This window comes from Rhodnius prolixus, unplaced genomic scaffold, assembly GCF_049639745.1.
Source record: "Rhodnius prolixus isolate KJV_2025 unplaced genomic scaffold, Rpr scaffold_10, whole genome shotgun sequence".
Taxonomy (NCBI): Eukaryota; Metazoa; Arthropoda; class Insecta; order Hemiptera; family Reduviidae; genus Rhodnius; species Rhodnius prolixus.
Window position 1 is genome coordinate 23,108,861 of NW_027411615.1, and position 24,834 is coordinate 23,133,694.

Here is a 24,834-nt window from a genome sequence, read left to right on the forward strand (position 1 = left end):
TCCAGAACCATTTCGACATATCCATGAAGCAGTTTCTTACATAAAGGACTCCCTTTTATGAGTTCAAAATTACCAGATGGCTCGAAAAATTAATGCTGTTCAAGGCACCCAATAATGATGGTGAAAGCACTGTGCACATTTGTTTTCCAGAAATTGCTGACTGGAGGTTTTGATCTCATAATAGTCCACGTACTGGTAGAAGAACTAAGGTAAACGAAGTTAATGCTTTAGGAACCCTTGTTGGAAAGCCTGACCTATCTCAAACGGTTTGGAGGATAGCCAAGCGACAGCCACACTGCTGTTGTGGTTGATTTAGAATGAATTGGAAAAAGTTTACAAACTTAAAAAGTGGATATCTTTTGATTTGAAAAATTGTGTCATGCTTGAGGAAATTACACTGCAATAACGTAACGAAAATGACCCATTATCGAATCGTTTCTTGTGATAAAAATTGAATTCTGTATGAGAATAAGAAGCGTTGTAAAAAGTGGACAAGATTTAAAAGGAGATAGCTCGTAATGCCCTTGACAATTACGATCAAATTTTTGTTGTTTACCCTAGGTCGAAAATAAATCGATTCGCACCTTGCCGTTCCCTTGAGTGGAAAAATAATTTTTTTTTTTTTAGATCTTACGCCGATTAAAATTGGCTTTGACCTCTAATATCCTTAAATCCATCTTGATGAATTTTTTAGAGAAAAAAAGATATGAGAAACATTTATTACCATGTTTTTTCGAAAAGTCGATGGAAGGCCAGAATAAAATATCGAATATTAAGCTAATTCAATTAGTTTTTCCAAGTTTTTAGCTGAAAGATTATTACAAAAAGGTATATCCTCGAAAATGACACAGCAAGTTGAAGGTATTGCATCCAAGATGTATTTAATTATTCTTTCAAATATTTGCACTGTTAATAAGCTTGTCAATTAGTTTAGCAAAAGTATCAGGACGGTTCCTGTTCGCTGGTATACTAATTTATACCAGATGAATACTGATCCACCAGAAACATCAGGGAGACTACTTACAATCACGGAGGAACTTCATACAAAATGTCAATGCATTTCCATACACTCTTTGTCTAAAAACGTTAAAAAATTAACTTAAAGTTAGCCGAATGATTCATATTTTATTATGGCCCCCCCAAGAACAAATTTCGAAAAAATTAACTTGTTTCTCATATTTTATTATGCAAAGACTCTTCTAAAAATTTCATTTAGATAGGAAGCAGGGTTGCTTTCTGATCTGATGAGTGGAAAATCCATTTTCAAAAGTTTGGAGAAGTGTGGTGTTCACAACCAAAAACTAATTTTAAAAGTAGAAACATTGTCACTGAATTGATGCCGTTGAAGTGGGGAGACTGAGCTAGATTGGATGACCTGAGAAAACTCACAACCAGATCCAAACCAGAACAAAAGGGGTCTTTACTAGGGGGAACGTGCCCTGGGTTTATGATTTTGTAATAGAACCACCGCTCCCATCGAATACATGTCAAATTATTGAACTTTATATATTTATTTTTCTAAGGGCTCCAAGTGACACGTTACCAACTTTCACTTTTATTAAGTTATGACTTGGGATAAATTTGACGTTTAGATATTTTCAGTCATATCAGACATTCTCATAAATTATAAATATCAGATATTGATGCATAAACAATGACTGTATAGAGCTATTTCTTTGCTTTGGCGAATAGTGATGGTTAAGAAAAGCGAAGGTTTTAGAAGTTAATGGAAAAAGAGTTTTTCACAAAAACAAAATCGACTTCGTATTATACTTCAAACTCTGAAAAACTCTTTGGAGTGAAATAACCTGAACAAAGATATTACTTCTTCTTACTAGATTAGTAAAATTTAAAGTAGAAAAAGTGTTGAGTGTTCATCTGCATTTTCTTGATTATTATATTCTAGATTTGCTTTTGTGTTTGTAGAAATTCAAGCTCTTCTCAAATGGAAATAAGGATTTAATCCATAGTTCAAGCTTAAGAAGGAAAATTATATTGTAATTTGAATGCGACCATGTTTAGTAATGTATTCAGCAAATTAATGGGTTAACAAAAGAGTAGGTAATTATTTCGCGGACAAGTTTTTTTTTTAAAGTAGAATTAATATTTAATTTTTTTGTTTTTCAAGTCTTTTATAACTTTCAAGTCGGTGTCTAATAAAAAGCCCTTAATGAAGCACTACTTCTAAGCTGAGCACATTAAGGATCGTCCTTTGCTAGGCTTTAACTGACAAGACCCGGAAATAGCATTGCATTACCAAGGAAAAACTCTTTCTTAAGAGAAGTATGGATGTATAATTTATTTTATTATTATTTATTTTGACTTTTTTATTAATTTATTTTTTGTTCATTGTTCAAAATGTTTGTTTTTTAATTAAATGACGTTATTGCTCGTAGATGTTGTTAATAATCTAAAGAATGTCGCTTATAACTGATGGTTTAAAAACTCATGATAGCAGAAGAAAGGTTAAATGATGAACATAACAAATGGATTACATTCCAAAAACAAAACTAAAAAAGAAAACTAAATCTACACCACATAGTCTTTGAAGGCGATGAGTTTGTTAAATAATGTTTTGTCTTTGTGGGTTGGCGGCATTGTGGCGTCAGTAATGCGGCTTGTAGCGTCTGTACAGCGTCATTGTTGTTGTTGTTGTTGTTGTTGTTGTTGTGTACCGGGAATTAGCGTCAAGTGTATAGAGTACCTTGTGTAATAAAGTACAATTAAAATAAAAACTATAAAACATATAAGTGTTGTTTATTCGTAGCAGCTGCAGCAGAAACCTCGCAATTAAAAACATTAACAAGAAAACTTTTAACAGGTTATGGGCCCAGGCCGTTGTCCATCTTAAAAACTACTAAAGGAATATAAAGGTTAGTTGCACGTTGCTACATTAAAACCCGTAAAAATGAATCTATTAAACGAAGTGATAGAAATAGACAAATTGAAGAAACCCGAGGACTTCCAATGTTGGAAATTTTAAATAACAATTTTATTGAAGGCCAATGGGTTATATGGCATTGTGTCTGGGGAGGAAGCGTCACCTCCACAAGACCATAAGGACTATAATTTGTTTGTTCAGAGGGACGCAAAAGCGCAAAAACTTATTATCCCCTCAATAGACAAAATACCACTGCAATAACTCTAAAGAAATGTTCAAAAAACTAAAAGAAGTGTATGAGCGTGATTCAACGCAACAAAAATTCGATTTAATGCAAGAATTTTTTAACTTCAAGTTTAATAATAGCGTTGATATATCAACTAATATTAGCATTTTAGAAAACCTGGTTTTTCGGTTAAAAGCCCTGAATAATGAAATAAACGACAGCATGGTTATGTCAAAAATTTTAACTAGTCTTGACAGCAAATACAGACATTTTTGGAGTGCCTGGGAGAGTACCCCCAACGAGGAAAAAAACACTGTCAAATTTAATCACAAGACTAGCAAATGAGGAAAAACGTTTCTCATGCTCAGAGGATGTTGCAGTAGCATTCAAAAGCGTGATTAAAAATAAAACAAATCGTTCTTATTCAACACCGGTAAAATGTTTTAGTTGTTCGAAACCAGGACATATATCCAAGTATTGCCCCAATGAAAGGCAAAGTAAATTCTGTAAAATATGCAAAAAGAACAACCATGATGAAAAGAACTGCTATTTTAGAAAAAATAAACACCCTGAAAAACACGACATATCTTTTCTGGCTAACGAAGCATCAAACTCCAAGTGGATATTGGATTCAGGATCTTCGAGTCACATGACGAATGATGAAATAGTGTTACAAGGAAAACGGAATTCCAGTGGCCTATACTCGGTAGATCTGGATATTAAGGAAAGAGTAGAAGCGAACTTTGCAGAGAATTTGAATCCCAGAACATGGCACAGACGTTTGGGACATGTAAGTCAAGAGTGTATTAATAAACTCTGTGGAATGGTGGATGGATTGAATTTAAAAAATGAAAGACCTCAGTTCGACTGCGAGACAGGTATGCAAGCTAATTTAAATAAAATAATTTCTTTAGAAGATGAAGTAAAACAACTGTACGTAGAATTACGAGCGTCTAAAGATAAATTGCTAAAAAAGATCGAAGAAGAATCTTTGATAACTAATAAGTACATGAAAGGAAAAGGTGAATTAAAAACGGATGTTAAACCATTAGAAAATCATATTTTAGAATTGAATGAAGAAAAAAGAAATCTCGAATGTAAACTTAAAAAAATTCAAATTGAATTACAGTATAATCAAGTTAGTGAGGATAAAATCCAGACTGATATAATAACTGCACCAAATGGAAATTCGCCTGTTAAGGGTAGAGAAATCACTGGGAAAAATAGAAAAGAGAGACGGAAGAAATTACTGCAATTACTTGCTGAGAAGGAAAAATCGGAGAGAAATGTAGAGAAAAAGGAGAAGAAATTAAGACTTGCTGATGAAACAGAAAACATGCCTTTAGAAACTTATGCCAAAGAGCTAGAACAGCTGAGTGAAACAGTGACAGAGAAGTCAAAGAAGAAGAAGATACAGTAGGAGATGAAAAAAGTGCTACAACCTACCAAATGCTCAAAATTAAAGGATTAACACCTAAAAGAAAGAAAGAAGTGAGAAATCCGCGAGTAAGGTATAAAAATAAATAGAAGAAGAGCTTATATAGCTTACTCAGACGCCGACTATGCGGGAGACCCTGAGACTCGTCGCTCAACAACTGGATTCGTGATATATTATGGAGGCGGGCCGGTTAGCTGGTGCTCGCGAAAGCAAAATATAGTGGCATTATCAAGTGCGGAAAGTGAATATATTAGTAGTGCCGAATGTTGTAAAGAGTTAATTTTTATAAAAGAACTCATAAATGAACTAACTGGTTAAAATTTGAATTATACATTATTTTTAGATAATAAAAGTGCTATTGATATAATAAAAAATGGTAACATAAATAAAAGATCAAAACACATAGATGTAAGATACCATTATATAAAAGAAAGATATGACAATTGTGAAATTAATGTAAAACATTGTAGTTCGAATGATCAAGTCGCAGACATTTTCACAAAACCTTTAGGTGGAGTAAAATTCAATAAATTTAAAGACTTAATTGTTTCATAAATAAATGCATACCTGTTATAGATAAAGATAAAATTAGGGGGTGTGTTAAATAATGTTTAATTAATACATTGGTAATTTTGTCTTTGTGGGTTGGCGGCATTGTGGCGTCAGTAATGCGGCTTGTAGCGTCTGTACAGCGTCATTGTTGTTGTTGTTGTTGTTGTTGTGTACTGGGAGTTAGCGTCAAGTGTATATAGTACCTTGTGTAATAAAGTACAATTAAAATAAAAACTATAAAACATATAAGTGTTGTTTATTCGTAGCAGCTGCAGCAGAAACCTCGCAATTAAAAACATTAACAAGAAAACTTTTAACAGTTTTGGAGCCATATCTAGGAGACCCAATTTGTTAAAAATGAGAATTGGAATAAAATTTTTGCTACAGCTGTATTGTCATCCTACGGCACTTAAATGGGAAGCTACAACGAATGCCACGTAAAAGAAAGGAAAAGATGAACTAACAAACTTATTAAATACCTATTACAGAATTCCTAATTGATCTACATAATTTAGTCCTTTTTGTAAACTCATGATGCTGTATATAATTTATTTAAACTCTTTAATTATAATTTAGTGATAAAATGGAAATAGTTTTATATAATCGGTGTATATTCCATGCATAAGCGTCCAATTAAAAAAGTTTTACGTAAAGCATTTTGTAAAAGGAATTTTTATTAGATTATTTAATTGCATGGCCTGCCACCATGCCTGGTACAGATCCTCTTGCCCATCACTATCACGTTACACACATCATGTTGAAACATGATGAGACCATAAGCATGAATGCATTCAGCAAACCGTTTTTTCAAACAGTGTCACGGATGTAAACATTCAATGGATTACTGTTTGTTGGCTAAATAATATCTACTAATGAGCAAAAGATGACCATAGATCTCAGCTTTTAATGACTGATTAATGTTAATTTTGCCATTGATATGTACGAGTTCGTTTGTATTTGATGTGGGGAAAAAAAGATTGGATTTCTCTCTTTTAATTTAACTCGTCCTTATTCAATGGCGCATTAAATTTTGAAATTGATTTTAATTTAAATTTCTTCCAATTCTCTAAAATATAAGAGGAAAAATAATCACTTTAAAAGATACTCGTTAAAGAACTTATAATCTTTATTTAACTGCATGTTCTTTCTTTCATCGAACAGATTCTTAAAAATAAGGTTTTAAACAGATATTTTTTTAAATCTTAATATTTAAAACAAGAATGAATAGCTTGTGCTATAATAACATAGATTATAAATATCAACTTGAAAACTTATTTATTAATTCTTCCTCAATAATTTTCATTCGGTATAGCTAATGTTTTAATGAAAGCTGGAACGTAATTCTTGATTTAAAAAATGTAAATGAAAGGAAGCAAAAAAGTAAGGTGATCAAAAAGTAAAAAAAAAGTAATCGCCTATTTTTTCAGGCCGGCTTTACGTCCAACTACCAATTAGGTGTCGTGGACGGAGGCGACTAGCAAACATACTTTACTGTAAATTTCTTTTATTAATCATTAAATAAAATCCAAGGCCTAAAGACCGGGAATCGAACCCAATACCACAATACATATTAGCTTCGAAGGTTTCGCCTCAATCTGCTCAGCTACCGTGGCGCCTAAGTAAGGTGATCATTAGGTAAGGTTACAGCAAAAACGCTCTAACGGAAGAAGTAAAGGGAAACGAGGAAATGAAAGTTGAAGATCGTGTAAAAAATAAGGACTTTTAGGTTATGAAACAAACTTAAATTCAATGATCATTATCAAAACAATATAAGCTTAATGTAGTTTATACAGCGATGTACAAATTTGAAATCATTCTTTTGAATTATTTAACTGATTTTAAAGTGGATGGCATGATGGAACCGTTCCCAGAAGCGTGCTTGATGAAGTCCGTGATAATGTTCAGTTTATAGAACCTAAATCCCAACTTTTTAGCAACTTTCAACAAATATGCATGGGAGATTTCTCAATTTTACTCAATCTGGAAAGTTTTTTATAAGATTTGACCTCCCTGGACTAGTTGGCCACTAACAATTAGCTAGAAACGAAGCCGGACTTAAATAAACCAATTAATACCGAAACGATGAGTTGTTGGGAACTAGATTCTACTTCTAATTTCTGGGATGTCACACAAACTTATAGAAAGTTACAGATATTTTTAGAATTCTTCAAACGATTTAGAATGAAGTGCAAATACAAAACGCTGGTTGTTTTATAGTTGATAAATGATCTGAGAATTAAACCGATTATAATCAGCTATAAAAGAAGTTTAAGTTCTGTGTTTAGTTTAAATTGTATTCTCCCAGAACTTAATGATGAAAGTACTTAATATTACTTACCTTAAATTTAATGTTTAATTAAACTTCAGTATTAATCAACTTTCAATCGATAAACATGTAAGTTTTAGTTAAATCTTTTAAATAAAATAGAAAATACCTTCCATTGTATTGCTCCCGTTAAGCAGTTTTCAGCGTGCTGAAATTTTATAAAAAGAGGCTTTTGTAAAGCCCCATCACTTATTTCGTTTCCATTCTTTCGAATATTCTAGAACGAATACTTCCATCAGATTTTCCATTATAAATGAACATTATTGATCTCAAGAAATTATTTTCTATTCACTTCTTCTGTATTTTCCAGATATTTTCTCTTTTTTCTTTCGAGAATTGAATGCATTCGACATAACTTAATTTATTTTCAATTGAAAGTAATTCTTCTTTTTTGCCTCTTTTTTCCCAGAAAACTGCTTTCTTAAAATCTATTGGTTGAATTTATTCAATTCCATTATCTATCACATTCTTAATAGAAATGCATTGAAAGTCCTTGTTTTAAAAGTCAAGCAATTCTTTTCATCCCTTAGAGGGATTCTTCTCTTGCCTATGAAGATCATGGATACTTACATTACACTGAAATGTCACTTTGAATGTCCCAGACTTCCATAAGAAGTGACCTTTCATGAATCACAATAGTGAATAACATTAAAAATAAATAAATCGTTGGACTGTTTTTTGAGAAAAATCCTAAAAACATCCACAAAAATATCGATTCTGTAATGTGACATTCTTGGGTGGCTGTTATTATCCTAGAAATAGTAATTGGTGGGTCCAAAAATAAAATTTGAATTCTTTGCTTTTAAGATTTTAAGTGGTACTGTTTTCATCTACGAATTCATTACACACACTGGTTTTCATGAGGCCTCAAAATTCCAAAAATTGCAATGTTTACCTATTATAATAAGAAGGTTAGAGATAATAGAAGTGAGATTTTGAATAAATTGGATTCCTACCATTTGATTTCTTCTCATTTTTTGGATGATTTTCTAGCGATTTTTCTTCACAGTCAGTTGTAATCGGCACCATCTTCGGCCTCATTATTCCACGGTTACATTCTTATCCATCATATATACCCCTGAGAATTTAACAGCTAAATGTATCTTTATCTAGAATATAATTGTAATTATTGTGGACAAAACCATTTGTCACAATTAGGCATACTTCCTTGAATAATTAGAGATAATTTACGATTCATGCTATAACTAACTACATAATCTTAAGTCGATTTAAAAGTTTCTCTTCTTTCCTTGAAACATAAATATCATATCTTCTAGTCTAAAATGTTTTTCCCATTTACAATAATTGTTTAAGTTATCTTATTTATTTTTACGAAGAATAATATTGGATATAAGCTCTTAAGCTCTATAAAACAAAAATATGAAAATGATAAAATTAATACTGTGCCCGAGATGAGAGAAATTAAATAAAAGCTAGAAAAGGTTTTAATACATTCAGAATTTTCGTATGCAAATCGACAAACCTTGTCTCTTTTCAAAACTGTTCATAGTGTGCTTTTTGTTTGGTTTGTTTGTACTTGGGCGCTTGTTAACTAGGAGTTTGTTACACATCCTGGAATAGACATGAGAGAGGAAAATGTTAAAAGATGGCTGGCATTACAGTGCTTGTATTTACTATTTAACGTCTGTTTTTGGCAATGAGTATACTTACATGCAAACTGTACAACTTTGGGCTCCTACTGTACTGGTAAATAGACCCAAGCTTTATAAAACTCTTGTACATTTAGTATGTGTGCATTATTTTCTTAGTTTTCTAGAATGTTCTTGTTTACTGCAACTACTCTAAATTAAATTGAATTGAAATAGTTCAATTCCGTAAATGAAAATCCTTAGTGGATGGCTGAAAACTATTAATTTAATGTAATTCCTTTAATTCTAATTAAAACAACTTCTCTAAACTACGATATTATTTACTAAACACTCGAAGTTAGGAGAATAGCAGCTTTATGAATAAATAAAATGGCTCAAGACTCAAAACAATATAGAAAAATTAATTCATCTGTTCTCTTCATTCTGAACACAGTTCCCTCTTTTAAAAAGTGGACTTAATTAGAGGAGGCTGACCAGTTAGCTATACAACCGCAATCCAAGGGATCAGATTTGGCACCTTCTACTTGATGCACCTCTCCTGTCTTTTTAATAAAAGTAATCATCGAATAATAAAACATTAAAAAAACGAGTGCTGAAGGTATTAAACTTCATTTTTTAAAAAAGAATAATTCAAAATATTAATGGGCTACAGGGAACTACTAATACTTTTATGTGTGTAAATATGTTATTTATTTTATCTTCATCACAATTTAAATATCTTTCAACCATTGAACGTTTATGGAGTAAAATATTTTCTAAATGTGATTGTGTCTGCAGTGCTAGGCAGTATCATTGAATTGTTTCGTCGAAATACGTACTTTTTGTGTTTTGTTTTGACTGTTTTTGGATTTTATCCATTAACAGATGCTGGTTTCACAGTAAAAGAATTAGACGCATAACTTTAATTTCTCCTCTGAAAATTAAAAATAAAAGTTTGCCCCCTATTTTTGATTAATAATTGTCATCTTTTTTATCTATTCTATTTTCTTTATTTTTTTTTTTAATTTAAGGCTTGTAAACATTTGACAAGTGCCCGCTAGCTTTTTTCAATGCACTGCTGGCCTCCGAACTGTGAATTCTGGGTACAAACAACCGTTTCTTAAACGTCAACTAGATCCACAGATTGTTGTTTTATAATATACGTTTTCAGAAGAGATATTTGATAGAGTAATCCCACAGAATATGCTGCGGATGAATAAAAAGCTAATATTTCAACAATAGTTAAGTATTTTTTATTTTCCCAAGCGATTATGAATATAAACATACTTTACTCTCTCTTTAAAGAAATGAATATTATTAGGTGAGATATTATGAATTTATTTCGACGGATTTTATTTTGTTTATTATATAAAATCATTGAAAATTTAAAGCGTCTTGAGTAATATTATTCTTTCTTTTGTAAATTAAAAGTGTTGTAAATAAAATAGAAAAAGATCTAGAATAGGTTCATAAGAACATCTTAAGCAAAATGCTGGCATGAAGTAAGAGCTGAGATTATAGTAAGCACGAAATTGTCAGTAAGGAAGTAATAAAAAAGATGTACTAGTTAGATTAGAGTACGTCTTTAATTTTTAAATAGGAGTAAAGTGAGGAGCAACGAAGTTTAGCTGGTTAAGGAACAGGCTTTTTAGACAAGTAAGCATCACTTTTATTAAATTTTAACTCATCTTTTGAATGTTTTGTTAAAGTGTTAGTTCATTAAGAAGATTAAAAATGGTAAATTCTCCAGAAAATCTTTTATTTATATAATTTATCAAGCCCTTCTTAGTCTAATCTCATTCATCATTTATACGGAGCCCTTCATGTGTAGAAAGTGTATCCTCCTATATCCGTTCCCAACAATTCTATTTGATGACTGAAGCGATGTAGGCCCTGAGATTCCCAAAGGGTCACTGCAGGTTGAGGAAAACACATGAGCCTCATGGTCCTGGCAAAATAATCCTGGTTAGATTTATTAGGAAGGAATGAAAACATCACAACAAGAATCGCGTTAGTGTGAAAAGGTTTCGTTGTTAAAAGTTCGTTTGTTTGATTTTTTTGTTTTGTTTTTTTAATAAAAGCACCTCTTCAAGTATTATTCAGGATCCGCTTCGCTAGCATTTTAAGTCCAATCAGTCAGATAGGACAAGAGAGGGTGCTCAAAGTGGTTGGCCAAATTAGATACTCTGTGATTGCGAATGTTGAATACCGTCCTCCAAGGAATTTTGATCTATTTTAATTTTAATTTATAATTTATTTATTTGATTTATAGGACTCACGTTCTGTCTCAAATACAGTTGGGTAAAGCATAAATTAATACAAATACGTATATATAAGCAAAAGCACAAATAACTGAGAGAAACACATTGAATTATGTCATTGAAATAGGTTCAAAAGAATAGTTCATGGTATTTTTAAGTCCTTGAAAATAAGTACAAAGATAAATAAAGTCGAAATACTTAAAGAAGTAATGAAATACAAAACATAAATTAATTTTTTAACCTATTAACTCTTCTCTTAAAGTGAAACCTCCACACAGATAACAGAATACAGTTTTCATTACATCTCTACTGCACTGAGTTAATACAAAAGGTAAACTAAAAAATGTTCTGTCCTGATACTTTTCACGGATGCTAAAATATGCAGAACAAACCATGAATAATTTTGATCTATTTTATCTAGTGTTACTTCATTCAACTAGAAATTTTGTGGAAAGCAAGTTTACTTGGTGGAAAGAAGGTTTATTCTTTAATGAAGCTGCAGCATATGGACAGGAAATTTGCCTGACTGTAGATTAAAGCTTGCAACGGGATGCATACAAAGTAATCTCTGAGGCTCTAGGAGACCAGAGCTATTCCGGGCTTAAGATAAAGACAAAATTAAAGAGATGCCTATTTTTTTAAAGGTGAGCTTTACGCCCAACGTTTCATGTACGGAAGCAGATGGGTAGCAAACCAACATTAAATAAAATTCAAGGCTAAGAGCGGAATCGAACCCAGTACTGCAATATGTATCAGCTAAACGGGTACGCATCTAACTTCACGGCTACCGTGGATCTGTTCTGGGCTGAGATCATTGGTTTCATTAAATATACCAACGTTGAAGAAATAGCTGTAGGTTAGAAAAAGTGTGTTTATTTCCTTATTTTCAAGATGCATTGAAATCTTTCAAAAAATCTCCCAGAACAACGTAAAACTCTGTTATATGATACTAGTATACGAGGTGTGTTCAAAAAGTAACGGGAATTTTTAAATTTCGCGGGTTTGGAGAGTCTGATTGTAAATTTTTTTTTTTATTATGTTGGTACACATGCCCCTGAAGTACGATAAAATTTTCAGTAATATTCATTGTTTACTTCTTAAGTGGCAGCCGTTAAGGTTAGACGTGTTTTTCGAGCTTGGCGATTTTTGTTTGTTAAAAAAAATGGATCAAAGAATTTGTATTAAATTTTGCGTAAAAAATGAAATAAAGTGTGTGAAATGTTAATAAAGGCATATGGTGAGTCTGCTATGAGTAAAACAAGGATTTACGAGTGGTATAAGCGTTTCCAAGATGGCCGCGAAAACGTTGAAGATGACGAACGACCTGGACGTCCAAGCACATCAACAACCGATGAAAACGTGAAAAAAGTGAAAGAAATGGTTATGAACGATCGCCGAATCTCAATCAGAGAAGTCGCTGATGATGTTGCCATATCAATTGGCTCATGCCATGAAATTTTTTCGGATGTTTTGGGTATGAAACGTGTGGCAGCAAAATTTGTTCCAAAATTGTTGAATTTCGAACAAAAACAGCGGAGAATGGAAGTTGCTCAAGAGTCACTCAATGAAGTCGACAACGATGCGGATCTACTGAAACGTGTTATAACAGGTGACGAAACATGGGTTTACGGATATGATGTCGAAACTAAGGCTCAATCGTCCCAGTGGAGGCATTCTGGATCGCCAAGACCGAAAAAGGCTCGACAAGTGCGGTCGAATGTGAAGGTTATGCTCACTGTGTTCTTCGATTTTAATGGCATAGTGCATCATGAATTCTTGCCACAAGGTCAAACAATCAATAAGGAGTACTACCTACAAGTTCAACGCCGTTTGCGTGAAGCAATCCGAAAAAAACGCCCGGATTTGTGGCAAAACAATTCATGGATTTTGCACCACGATAATGCACCTGCTCACACTTCATTGCTTGTTCGTGAATTTTTGGCCAAAAACAAAACTTTAACGATGCCCCAGCCTCCATATTCGCCAGACATGGCTCCATGTGACTTTTTTCTATTTCCAAACATAAAGAGAACATTAAAAGGCCGTCGTTTTACAAGCATAGATGACATTAAAAGCGAATCGCTGAAAGAGCTGAAAGCTATCACAAAGATCGAGTTTCAGAAGTGTTTCGAGGATTGGAAAAAGCGCTGGCACAAGTGTATTGTATGCGAAGGGGACTACTTTGAAGGCGACAATATTAATGTAGATGAATAAATAAATATTTTTTTCAAAAAACGAAAATTCCCGTTACTTTTTGAACACACCTCGTATGCTTGGGTTAAAGGAAAAGCGGGCAAATTTGATAAGTTGAGTTTCTCCATTAGGTTTCTAGTCCTTAGCCATCCATAACCAATTTTGCGACTGAAAATTAGAAAATTGGAGGAACAAAAATGAAAAAAAAACAAGGTACTGTAAGGGAGATTGTACCTGAGATTAAAAGGTGCAGATTAAAAGGGATATCCAAGAATAAAATGCGTGGAAAAGGGTAAAATTTTTATCAAATAAAGTTGTTCATAAAAAATTGAAAAGTATTAATATAATACTAACGTTGGTTTTATGGTGTAAAAAAAAAAAAACTAGCTTAAAACACTTTTTTATTGTATATAAATTATTACAACATTCAATATTATGTTGAAAGTTTGGGAGTTTAGGAGTGACAAAAAAAGAAGAAGAAGAGCGTCCAACTTTGACGTGATTAATTTCTGGCAGAATTGAAAAAAAACGAAAGTAGCAAGGAAACTATTGCAGAGGAACGGATCGAAGATCCAGAGTTCCAGATATTGGAAAAGTTGGCTCACTTTACCTTCTTTTATAGCAGATAAGGACAGGACCTTAAGACACCTAAATGTATGTTTGGTCGCCATATCATCAAAACTACACTAATTTCTATGTGCAAAGAGATTTTTAATAATATTTAGCTTTCATTCTGCTTCTTATATGATCAAGCAAAATCTTTTTCATATTCATTTCAAGTTTTAAGTTCAAACCAAAATAGTTTTTATTTATCCTTTTGGAAAATTATTGTTGGCTATATTTTTCCTACCAATTTGGTGCATAACTTAGTTTCATATGAGCAGATTTTGTATCTGTTCAGTTTAATAGTGTAATTGTAAGAAACATAAGAAAGGGCCTAATAAAAATAAAAAAGTTAAAGGTCAAAGTTGAAAGTTTTGCTACTATTAATAAACCACTTGATAGGTAATTCAACAATTAAGTACAATAAAATAGGTTTGATAATTAGTAGAATAATCAAAGAGTCGGTAATTGGGCTAGTATTTTACTTCTTTTAATCTTAAGCAATCTTAATGTGGGGTCGTTAAATTGACATTCTTTCAAAAAGCTAATGTTTGTCGAGGAAGATAAATTTTGCATAAGAAGAGGAAGTTATTCTTTAAAGAAAGAGAAAATTTCAGCAATAGGAACAGTTCGAATTTGTTACTAATTGAAAACTACTGCTAAATAACTAAAATTGATTTATTTTAATAAGAATAAATGTCATTCTAGTAAACTGGTGTACGTTACGATGTAAAGCTGATATTTAAAAAAAGCTGATTCATTTTCTACTAAATGGCTTTTTGATGTTATCCAAAATGCGTTTAACGTTATTATTTGGACTGCTTGTAGCAATGGATTTTTTTGGGGGAAAGCATACACTTGTTTGACACAAATACGGTCACGTAACCTCTAACGAATCCAAAATTCTCAAAGAAGGAGAAGAGAGAAAAAAAAAACGAAAAATTGTCTGGAAATTCAGACAAAAGTTGATGCTTAAAACGCTCAATTTGGAGGCAACAATTGCTTATTTAAAATATTTTATTTTTATTTGTTCTATTGCTTATAAGAAATGATACATTTCCATAGCAAGAGTTTGGCCTCTGCTAGTAATAACAATTATAAACTTTAATTTAATACTGATAGGAGTTTAATTATTATTCGGCGGCGGAAGTTCTTTATAGCTGTTGAATATAAGTTTTACAAATCTGTACCTCTCATCTAGAGCACCAGAAATGAAATAAAACAAACTGTTTAATTCTTCTTTGCCGTCAATATCAAGTAAATTAGTGTAAATCTCAGTGTATTGGAGCTTATATACCTATTTTAACAATCTTTTCCTTAGTGAATTATAGAAAGAACATTCCAGCATGAAGTGATTGATATTCTCTTTTTCTTTCAGCACAAGTAAAACAAACCCTTTCATGGTCAAATACATGGTTTATTCTTTTAAAATATTACATATTTTGTAAACAGTTGTAGCCATTAATTTCTCTTAAATATTATTGTAGTAAACAATTATTATTATTACTCTAAACAAATACATTTTATTCAACTAAGAAAATTCTATTTTTTCTTCTTCGAAGAATTTAATTAAGTAATTAAGAAAGTGAGTTAAAGTAAGCGGCTATTAACTCAGAACATTGATCCCCTGGCCCGACTCTTTCCATAACCCCATAATTGCTATATTAACCAGGCGTACTACATTTTCTCTTGCTTCACTGATTATTACCCGCATTTAAATGTATATTTAGTGCTTTATTCAATTTATATTCTGAATCCCTTATTTTGTACCAGTTTAGTTTTTGTATATTTTGTTTTCGGCAGATAGCCAATCAGAACTCCTATTAAACTTGTACACTTAAATAATGGCAATCTCTGGTAAATACAGTCGCATTATTTGAAGTCTTCTATGTAAAGGTTCGTCTAAAAGCAAGTGAAACTAAGTATTGAGGAGTTAGATTTGCAGATTTCCTTTTACAAATTTGTATTAAAAAAAGTCATAAAATTTCTGACAGTTTAAGCAAAGATCTCATCACAGGTACTAAACAAAGATTCGGTTAAAGGAATCTACAATGTATGCCGTGAAGATGGTCAACAGAGCTCCAGTTATATGGAGAACGAACTAATGAATGCATAGAAAATGGTTAAGAAGACCAATCATATATTCATAGTATTATGCTTTGCAATCAAAATGACATTGTTTAATTTTATTCCAAAATAAAATAATTAAAGAAAAGTTGTCTTCTAATTTGGCTTTTTCTAAATATAGAAATGTTTGTCCCAGAGTAATTAAATACTGACTTTAAAAACACAATTAATTTAAGACACTAACTAACAAAATGTATTACGTTCTTTGAAGCAATAATGAGCAAGTTTATTGCCATCTTTATTTATTATTATCTCTAAACTTTCATATATTTAAAAGTAATAAAATTAATCTTTTTCTTCATATATAAAGTCTACTTGTTCATTTTCCAAATCTACTTGTTAAACCAAGTGTTGTTAAAAAGTAGAACAGTGAATTGTAATAACAAAACCCTGCTGGTAAAATTCAATTTTTAGATGGAAAAAGAGTTGTCTACAGAGAAGGAAGTAAATGATTTATATATTAAAGAAATATGGTGGAACTGTAATGAGAAAATGGTTGGTAGAAGAAAGTAAGGAAGATAAATAACAATAATCCAATAAATTCTACTGGTACGCCATCATCGGTATTCCTCAATGATTACCACACCCATCCTGTCTAACGCAACCGCCATTACCGCTATCAGCCGCTTGTCGGTAATAAAGGCTCTTGCTTAACCAACCAAAGGCTTTCTGACTGAATTCGCTTTGTCTTGATTAGAGGATACGCTGCCATGAATGGGGGGTTCTGATGGTTGTAGAAGATAGAAAGAGAATGAGACATGGAAGGAGGGTGCTCACGATTCCATTTTACCCACCTCATCTCCCTCACAATTCCCAATCAGCAGTATAGATGAGGTCTAATATAGCCGATGTTGAATCTAAGGCGGTGCTGGGCGGGAAGGAAGGAAAGCAAAGGTAGTCAACCGCTTTCCGTCATCATTTCTACGGTAATACAGCCATGAAGAGAACATTTGAAGCCGTCAAATCGTGTCTTCTCATTTCATTAGTGATGGACAAGAAACGAGGAGAATATTAGCGAATTCTAATGGTGGAAATGAAGTGCTTGATAGTAAACGCTGTCAAGGGTGATGAATAGTGGGTAAAATTCTGCAGAGAAATAGATTAAGCAATAAAACTTCTATTTCGAAGTTAAAATAAGTTTTAACCTTAATTTACCCAATAATCGAAATTATTTTATTTAAATTTATTCGGTACGGAATACTAAATTCATATTAAGATGAGCTTAAAGTTTTTAAAACGCTAGCTTCTTCTTTGTCAATGTTTTTAATGATTGCTATATCTAGGCATCAATTGCATTTGAATCTAAATTGAGAAAGTTAATTCTGAATAAACATTTTCAGACTGCCTAAAAGGGTTTTTAACTCTCGAGTTTATTTAGAAGAATATTTTTAGAATTTTAATGATCATATAAATAGATGAATGTATGATTTTGTCATTTTTTATTGTAAGCGAACGGCTTTAAATATTTGATTTAGGTTTTAAAGGTTTTCATTCGAAAAGAGCAACGTTCTCGTAAACCGTAAACTTTGTAAATTATGTTAGCCAAAATTCTGAATGTATATGAAATTTCAACCACTATTGATTAGTTTTTCATTTTCCTCCAATTTCCTAGCAGTTTTCGTTTAATTTGAACTTATGAACTATTCCTCTAAATAAATCACTTTCATTGCACAAATTAGTCCTATAAATTTTTTTTCGAGAATTCCAGAAGGACCAATTACTTTTAATTTATATCTCTTCAACCATGTAATAGACAATCCAAAAAAATTGTAAAACATGCGTCAAAATTTCTCTGTGACGGTGTTTATAATACTGTTTTGGATTCTTAAACGTAAGATAGTGACGGAATGCCCTACTTGCATCCCGTGGTGCGTCCGCTTTTCGACTAGGTAATATTCGTTTGAGTTGTTTATAACTTTCAAAATTTATATGCATTAAACCAAATAATTCATGAATATAAATGCTGGAATCTCAACTTGATATTCCTTTTTAGGGTTAGCGTAGCACATAGCCAACGTTCCTCCTTTCATTTGGGTTTATATTCTCTCGGAGGTTCGTTTAAAATGTGATAACTCCTTTGCATGACCTCACTTATAATGATGAAGCCTCGTTCAACAAACTTTGTCTGATGAAGAGATTGAGAATGAAGTTCTGAAAGTTAAATAGGTGGTCTAGTGGCAAAAGTAATTGTTACACTTTTTTTTTGTTGCATCTATGAAAATTTGGTAATTTTTTGAGCCTAAGATCTTAAAATTTGGGAGTTTCACGAATGGGTGATTTCTCCCCTCATGCTATTCATGTACTTATTCTATTATCATGTTGTATCAGCTTCACTTATTGCAGAAATATACTGCAGTTGTGAAAAAGAAGATCTTAAATCATTTATGAATTGAAGTTCATTTATTACTGTAATGTTTCTTAATTGCTGTGGGAAATATTCTTGCCAAATTTAATTGATTCCCACCCCTGCAAAAAAATTGTTTTATTCTCACTTTTATTTAATTTAAAATCAGACTATTTAGCCAATTTGGTTAATATACAAATACTATGTGTGCAACTCATATGATTACAAAATATTTTTGTACGATTTATATAAAAAAGCAATATTTGAGAACATATGGGTACACTGAGATGCAAGTTGTAACGGTCTCCAATGCTTGTTCGGAATGGATTGTTGCTTGTTCGTTGGTCACGTTAGTGTAATATTTTTCTGTGTGGTGTTTTCAATCTGATAATATCGTAGTATTTACTAAATATTGCTACTATGAGTCCAGAATACGACTATCTGTTCAAATTACTTCTAATTGGTGATTCTGGTGTAGGAAAATCGTGTCTTCTTTTAAGGTTTGCTGATGACTCATATTCAGAAAGTTATATAAGCACAATAGGGGTAGATTTTAAAATAAAGACCATTAATTTAGAAGGTGAAACGATAAAACTGCAAATATGGGACACAGCAGGGCAAGAACGTTTCCGTACAATAACATCTAGCTATTATCGAGGTGCGCATGGTATAATAGTAGTTTATGATTGTACAGACATGGAATCCTTTTCAAATTTATGTAAGTGGTTTGAAGAAATAGACCGTTATGGTAGTGAAAACGTTGACAAATTGTTAGTTGGAAATAAGAGTGATTTAACCTCAAAGAAAGTAGTAGAATATGCTACAGCTAAAGAATTTGCAGAAAAGTTAGATATACCATTTATTGAAACATCAGCAAAAATGACTACAAATGTTGAAAAAGCTTTTTTAACAATAGCGTGTAAAATTAAAGGTAGAGTTGGCCCACCAACCATATCAACTGATACAGCAGCTAATGTGAAAATTGAACAAGGACGTCCAGTTGAAGCAGTTAAGTCTGGCTGTTGTTGAATTTTTGTTGGTGATAAATGATAGTAAATGGATAAAAAGCAGGAATGTCAGCAGTTTCCGTGATCATTTAGCTGCTGTTCCACTGAAAATTCTATAAAGTAATTAAAATTGATAATTTTATATTGTAATTTTTTTAAAAGTGTTATTCTAGTATATTATATATTTTTTTTAAATTGACGTGTTTTTAAATTTGTTAAAGTTTATTTAGAACAAAATAAGAAAATTCTGACGTTTACAGTAAATAGGTCTTAAAACTATTTGATTTAATTGAAGTTACAAATCTGGAAGAATTAGAAATAGAAAATATGGTTATTTTTCTAACTTCTCATGATTCCTATTTAGCAATATCTCTTTTCAGTAACAAAGATAGAGAAATTAGAGGTTAAAATTTCTACAAAAAAAGAAGATTTTTAAAAAACCGTGAATAAAAAGTTTTTATAAAAATATTTAGGTAAAATAATTAAATGGAACAGAAGATTTACCTTATTTATGTTTAATTATTTATACTTTCTCCTAGCAACTATTTTCAGGTTCACGTTTAATCAATCTCTTATACGAAATCTTTGAAAAAAGAAGAGGATGCAGTCCGCCTACCGGGGATCTACCACAGACCTCTAGTGCATAATTTTCCAAGCCAGAAAATTTATCGAATTGTAAATCATCCAGAGCAAATCTTAACATTTTCTTGTCTGTATTACAATGTTTTGGGTGATAATTTCACTAGCTAGAGTAAGCCAGGCAGGGGAAGAAATACGAAGATAATCGAAATGAAGTTTAAACGTACAGAAGAAAATTAAATCTACAGAAGTTTCCAGGTAAAGCACGAAGTTAGGCCTAATCTGGCAGCGGAAACCAAAGTTTATAAAGTTCTTTATAACAATAAAGAATCACCAGTATTCTTCAGGTGTACAATATATGTAAGAATGGGAGTTAAAAAGACACCTGAATAATTTATACTTCTATAAAACTTAAGGCTGCCCTGTAAGACCAACATTCTGTCAAAACTAGTCTGCCATTTCTCCATTTCTCTGAAATATCAATATCTTGGATTTCTGGTGATAATAGCTTAGATTCCATTGTTCATTATAAAATATTTATGTTCCTCCGCGAACAAAAAACAAATTCAAGATACCTAGTGAAGCTAAGTATTTCATGTATATTTGTGACTTCAAAAAATTATGGTATATAATGATAAAATTCCGACTTAAAAGAAAAATTTGTGATTTTCATTAAGAGAAATTAGTATAATTTCGCCATTCCAACAATGTGAAGATAAGGTTTTCCACACTATTACCCTAAATTATGTTGTTCAAGCTTTTCTTTGTGATTAACAAAAAAAAAAGCAATTTTGGGGGGGATTTATAGAGGGAGGTTTTTTATCTTTCATCTTTTGATGTGAGTTCAAGAAGTTTTTAATTTTATTTTTAGACTTCAGTAACAATAATGAAGAATGTTTCAAAGAGCAAGTTTTTTTCTTCTTTCTGTAGCGAATCTCCGGATTATATTATTGAATTTTACAATCTTCCAGTAGAATTTACATTTAGGTATCGGTAAATTTTTATACATATAAATAGGTTTTTTTTTTTTTTTTATAGGTTTCTTTTAACCATAGGGGTATTTAGTTGATTCAGGCGCCACGGTAGCCGAACGGTTAAAGGCGAGACCTGTAAAGCAAATATGTATTGTGGTACTGGGTTCGATTCCCGGTCTAAGGCCTTGGATTTTTATTTAATGGTTAATAAAAGAAATTTATAGTAAAGTATGGTTTGCTAGTCACCACCGTCCACGAAACCTAATTGGTAGTTGTACGTAAAGCCCGTCTGAAAAAATAGGCAAATACTTTATTTTACTTTACTATTCAGTTGATTCTCTAAGGTTCTTGGCGTTTCTGCAGGCCTATCAACACGAACTATTCCTATTCCCCGAATACCTAACATTCAAAAAAGCCAGCAGAGATAGATGGTTAATGCTGTGCAACGGTTTGTACTCAGCAAACCCAAATCTTAGTGGACATGCAACCCGTGCCAAAGAATAGATGGTATAGAGAGGTTCCAATTTTAGCGGGTGCCACCAGAGGAAGAGTCTAACCATTTTACTGAATGCATTTTTCAGATTATTGCAATTTATTCGAAAAGCGCTCCTACAATTTTCTTTTTTATTTTCCTGGATTCATAGCTATGGAAAGTGCTTTCAGGCAAATTCATTTTAGAATAATTCTGGAGGCAAGGAGGGTGGTTAATCCTCAATGCATATGCATTTTCAATGTAATCTACATGCACTGAAAATTGCCTATTTTGAAGCTCATTTATTAAAATGAAAATAAGAATTGAAAAAGGAGTTACTTTCGTTCAGTTTATATTATTATTATTATAGAATACAAATAGTCAAGTAATCTTTAATAAAGGAATCAATAACCAGTGCTCTTTAAAGAATTTAAGCGTGAACATTGGAACGTCTCTTAATTTCTGATTAGTACAGATGTTTGATGTTTTCTATGAATTTTGCACTGCCTGAATAATAGTGTTTAATGAACTAAATTAGTATGGTACTATGTAGGGCATCAGGGCACTGTTATGTGATAACGGAATGGATAGCAATAGGGTATTGAAGCGATGATATACCTCAAACTATGCTATCATATCTTTTCACATGCCTAGCTTACTAACGTATATGTATACGCTCTACCCTTGTAACATCACCGTACAATAAAAGAAGACTATCCGGAAAATATCACCACTGACTGATATACACTGCTGTTATTACACTTTCCTTCCACTTCACTGGCGCAACCCAAACCTATAAAAGTCTTTTTTGTAGTAAAAACGTACATACTTCGCTTTTCCTTGTGTTGTAGGTAACGCTAGCATTCTTTTATCTACCAGATTTCTGTTCTCTTTTATCAAGCATTTTCTCTTTTCCTGCCATATTTCTTTCAACGCTATGATCAATGTAGTTTTCTTTTTTCCCGCATTTTCTCTTTGTTGTATTTTTTACTTTACAACCCAGCTTACCTCATTTCACATGCATTCCATCCATCTTCTGAGTTACTGATAAAGAACTTTGAAGAAGGAAACGTGTAAAATATTCTTTATAGTTGGAAGCTATGAGAAAGAAAAAAAGAGAATATATATTTACGTTTGGGGGAGAGAAAAATAAAGAAACAGATAAAGGCCTTCATCAGAAGCGAATCTATTTAAACTGGTCGATGGAGGCGCAGTTGAGACTGCCCTAGTTCTTTTCATCATGAATCTTCTAATCCTTTATTGTAAGCTATGTAAACTTTTTTTAATTTTACCTTCAGGAATAGAGAATACGATAAAAAGAATCATAGAATACCGCAAAAACATTTAATAATTAAGTACTAAATTTGGAAATATCAATCGCTCTTAGTTTTGCGATTCTTTTTGTAGTTAAAGATATCCTCAGATAGGCGCAAAAAGTTGGGGAACATTTTGGAATAGATAAAATCGTTTTTTAGGTATATTAGGCTGATATCTTACTTAAATATTATATATTACAAACTAACGTACCAAGGCTATTATAAATGTTCGATAATTTCTTTTTATCTTTGTTTTTATTTTACTATAATAATTTTTATTTAAAAAGAAATAAAATAAAAACACATCTAAAGTAGCAAAAAGCGAAATATATTTTCCTTTCTAATAAAACAAACCTAATTTAATTTTAACAAGGCTTCTAATACAGATCAATTCATGTCGCTCTTTCAGAAACCCATTAGAGTAAAACAACAATGGTAATAATTTTGTTGAAGGATTTTTCATTTATAATGCGCTCTTGATAAAATGTTTACAAAAAGAAGCTAACTTCTTTGCACCATGTTTCTCTACCACTTTATACAATATGTACAATAATATAACATTTAGATTGTATGCAATATTCTACAAATACGTGATAAAATTTTAAAAAAAAAACAAAAATTGAAGTGAAAAAGTAACTCAATTTAACTAAATGATACCTAAAAAGATTATTTTATTCTGTCTTAAACCTCGTAAGTATATTTTTCCTTATGAGCTAGTAGTGGTGTGGAAAAATAGCCGTTCTATCCTAATAATGTCTTCAAACAAGAAAATATTCTTTGAATTATATAAGATATATTTTGTGATGTAGACGTACTGCTGTCCCTTCCTTCCATTATAATTCTCAATCTCCACAATCCTAGCACCCAATTTCTTCAAGTTGTGCCTGTGTTTGTATACAGACCATGGCTGGATGAAACTGAAACAGAAAAGGGTTGGTAGAGGGTTTGTGTGAGACTGGCAGAAATGGTACAAACCGTATCTATCCTCTCTTGAAAATAAATGGGATATTTTATCTGAGAGGATCGTGAAATGCGTCACCTTCATCGTACAAGTTACCATAGTAACTATTTTTTTCTTGTTTGGCTGATGTCCCTGGATTTATAGGATTATATTTCCTCCATCTGTAAATCTCAAATCAATGTTTGTAATTGGCAATAAAATTTGAAGCTTAATGCTACTTCATCAATATGAAAATCGTAGATTTACTTATGAGCATTTTATTAAAACATTAACAGGCATGTTTGTAGAACATATTATAATATTAATAAAGAACTAAGTGTTGCTTAATTGGTATACGATCTGCTTTAAACATTAACCAACTGTTGTAGCTCCAATTGGGTTTGAGTTTTCAGCCGGCCTATCAATATCAGGAATGTGGAGCACTGAAAGGTATTCTGCATAGTTTAGTATGGTGTGCTTGTATATATTTATTGTTTGAGTAAAGGGCGTTACACAATTTCAAGATGGCGTTTCCTTCGTTATATATTTATTAAGTTCCATTAGATTCCATGATTTAGCTTTTTAAGCTAATGCTGCTGTGACATTTAGTACTGCTAAGGTTGGCGAAGCTGATAAGTGCATTCTCTGATGCATAATGAGAGCAAGGCAGACACTATAATGGCCAAGTGTTGCTGCCTTATGAAGATGATGGCATGGTTGCTGGGTTTAGGCAAGGCACAGGCAAGCTAGTCGATGGCAAGATTTAGAGACATCAGCGAAGTTCATCGAAGCGATAATGCTGTTTGCTAGCCAAGGCAAGAAATGTATCTACTTGATCGCTTGATGTTAAAATAGAAAATAAAGATGAGTTAAATAACTTAAAAAAACAACAACTGACTGAGCTCCGCTGGTTTTTTAAGAAAAGAAGGGAACTATTCTATTTAAACTACTCTCCGTGGAACGTGCGTTTTGTTCTGTCTTATCTCAAAAGCTAGAGGCAAATTTG

General features: G+C 32.0%; 2 protein-coding genes across 5 annotated transcripts in view; both read left to right on the forward strand.

Moving 5' to 3' along the window:
• The window catches only part of LOC141456892 (thrombospondin type-1 domain-containing protein 7A-like), a 258,640-nt gene that overhangs the window by 181,389 nt on the left and 52,417 nt on the right, over positions 1–24,834 (forward strand). The window lies entirely within an intron of this gene.
• LOC141456900 (ras-related protein Rab-1A-like) lies at positions 18,941–20,063 on the forward strand. Its single transcript, XM_074133281.1, has one exon. It carries the CDS (start codon positions 18,961–18,963, stop codon positions 19,567–19,569), a length of 609 nt encoding a protein of 202 aa, XP_073989382.1. The 5' UTR covers positions 18,941–18,960; the 3' UTR covers positions 19,570–20,063.